Below are 2,216 nucleotides of genomic sequence, written 5' to 3'. Positions count from 1 at the left end.
TAGCATATACTAATAGCATAGTATAGTGAGATTCTGAACATTTTTGGCGCTTAAGTACACCACAGGTCAAACCAACACGCCAAGGCACACCAACCATCACTATGAAGTATCACACACATGCTATAGGTATACAATATCTATACAGGGGTATACATTCTTATGCCCACATGTTCTTTATACAGATTGCCCTGGGCAGAGACCACAGCAATAGGTACATGCTCAGATGTTGTTGACTGAGCTGCATAATAGATCTGTAGCCTATTAGGCTATACTCTATAACAGCCACTTTATGACCATCTAAATATGTTCTGATTAAAAAGACTGTGTTACTTATGGAGGATTAGGGCTGTCTTTGGTTACACCCCAGCAAAAAATGTTATGGATCACACCAACAAGATTTTAACTGTTTTTATTAAATCGTACAAAATGTCACCAATAAAATAGGAAACTGCAGTCATTTAGCTTAAGAAATATACATATGTCATATCAGGCTTAGAAAAACAATTACAAACATAACAATTGTGCAAATGGCCGAGTCCAAGACAATGTTGTCCATGATCTTCTTTAATGATGCCACCATGCTGGGTAAAACTAATCCAAGCAGGTTAAAGTTAAAGTTAACTGTTGACTGAAATTTAGAAGTTGATTGTATCCAAAGGGACGTGGCCTCACAACTTCACGAACATGGGTAAACTGATTGTGAGTCTGTGACGTTACTGCAGCTCCGCCACGCACAACATTATGGCCATATAGTTTCATCTACCGTATGTATATTCATCATGGCTATAACAGTCATGAATGACAGAATGTATATTGATCGTGGCTGTAGCAGTCATGTCTAACTAACTGGTCCATCATCCAGTGGATGGTCTGGATCAGATGACCTGACCAGACTGGCTTCGTAGTAACTCAGTGCAGAGACAGTGTCCTGTGAAGTGATGTCCACCTGTAGAATAACAGATAGCATGAGACAATACTATAGTTATTACAACAACAACAACAACAACACACTGCATTTATAACTTACCACATGGCCTCAAACCAGACCAAAATACTCTAAAATGTGTTTCTTGTCAAATCATGATGTGCAATTGTTCTGGACACCTGTCTAAGTATGATGCTTTTACTGATCGATTTATGCATTTTTGTAGAAATGCCTGTATGTATTCTAGGTTGAGTGTGAAGCAGGATCATAAATGCTGTTAGTTTGACCTCTGACCTCTGAGTGTGCAGAAGCAGATGATGATGACGATGAGAATGGCCACTGCACAGGCAGTGCACACACACACATAGATCAGCCAGTCTGGATCAGTCCTGATGGGTGGACTCTCTGTCAGGCAGAGAAACACTGATTCTAAGGAGCTATACAATCTAATAGAAATAGGTTGTAAATAATGATATAAAAAGGAAGCAGGAACCTGTTCATGAATGCAAATAAAAAGTTCTAGCAGAGCAAGTGCCAACTTAGCATCAAAACCAGACTAAAGTATAAAAAATGTACCATTGTTGTCTAGTGAGATTATACTATTACAAAATACTCTAAAAGACGTGTTTAATTTAACATGTTTTATGACCTATTTAAACAGTTTCCCTACGGGGACAATAAAGTACCTAACTATTTATCAGACACATTGTTTAATGCTTGCATTAGGTGCATTAGAGGAAACTAAATGACCACAGAGAGCACCCAGGCCTGGCTTTGTAAGAGATGTAGAGAATGATAAGATAGACCACGCGAAGAAATAAGGTTACACAAAACCTCATTGATGTCATTAAGGTAGATCAAATCAGGCAGGCAAGTTCACTCTTTCTCTCCCCCCCATCCCCTCATATGATCGTGTTCTCATTCTCTGAAGTGTGTATACCGAGAACGACAGGACTTTGAAAGACATTTTGTGTGTGTGTGTGTGTGTGTGTGTGTGTGTGTGTGTGTGTGACAGACAGGCTACACCCGACATATAACTGAAGCGAGTGTTCAGCTTGTAGAGCGGATGCTGCAACAATAGCTTGCACTATAATCAATGGATCTTGCTACACCAGATGTTACAGTGGTGCATGCAGTCAAAAGAATAGACCAGTCTTCTAAAACCTTTTCACGCTCCGTTAACATACTGTAGTGCTTCAATTGCACACCAAGAGTAGCCAAGCTGTAAGAGAGAACCTCAACAGTCAAAATAACATCTACCTATTTGTGAGGATTTTTAGTTAAAAATTAA

General features: G+C 39.3%; 1 protein-coding gene across 1 annotated transcript in view; it reads right to left on the bottom strand.

Moving 5' to 3' along the window:
- Positions 1-393: 393 nt before the first annotated feature.
- LOC143099592 (uncharacterized) overlaps positions 394-2,216 on the bottom strand; it is a 3,992-nt gene continuing 2,169 nt past the window's right edge. The window contains exons 4-5 of the mRNA XM_076262515.1: positions 1,220-1,330; positions 394-946 (exon numbers count right to left, since the gene is read on the bottom strand). Coding sequence (XP_076118630.1) covers positions 876-946; positions 1,220-1,330 — 182 coding nt within the window. The 3' untranslated portion in view covers positions 394-875. The remainder of the gene's footprint in view (positions 947-1,219; positions 1,331-2,216) is intronic.

Source organism: Alosa pseudoharengus, unplaced genomic scaffold, assembly GCF_046254945.1.
Source record: "Alosa pseudoharengus isolate Yale_2024_CS ecotype anadromous, Long Island Sound unplaced genomic scaffold, YU_APseudo_1.1 YU_APseudo_1.1_scf_3, whole genome shotgun sequence".
Classification (NCBI taxonomy): domain Eukaryota; kingdom Metazoa; phylum Chordata; class Actinopteri; order Clupeiformes; family Clupeidae; genus Alosa; species Alosa pseudoharengus.
The sequence above is the reverse complement of the archived record's forward strand: the minus strand, read 5'-3'. Positions and strand labels throughout refer to the sequence as shown.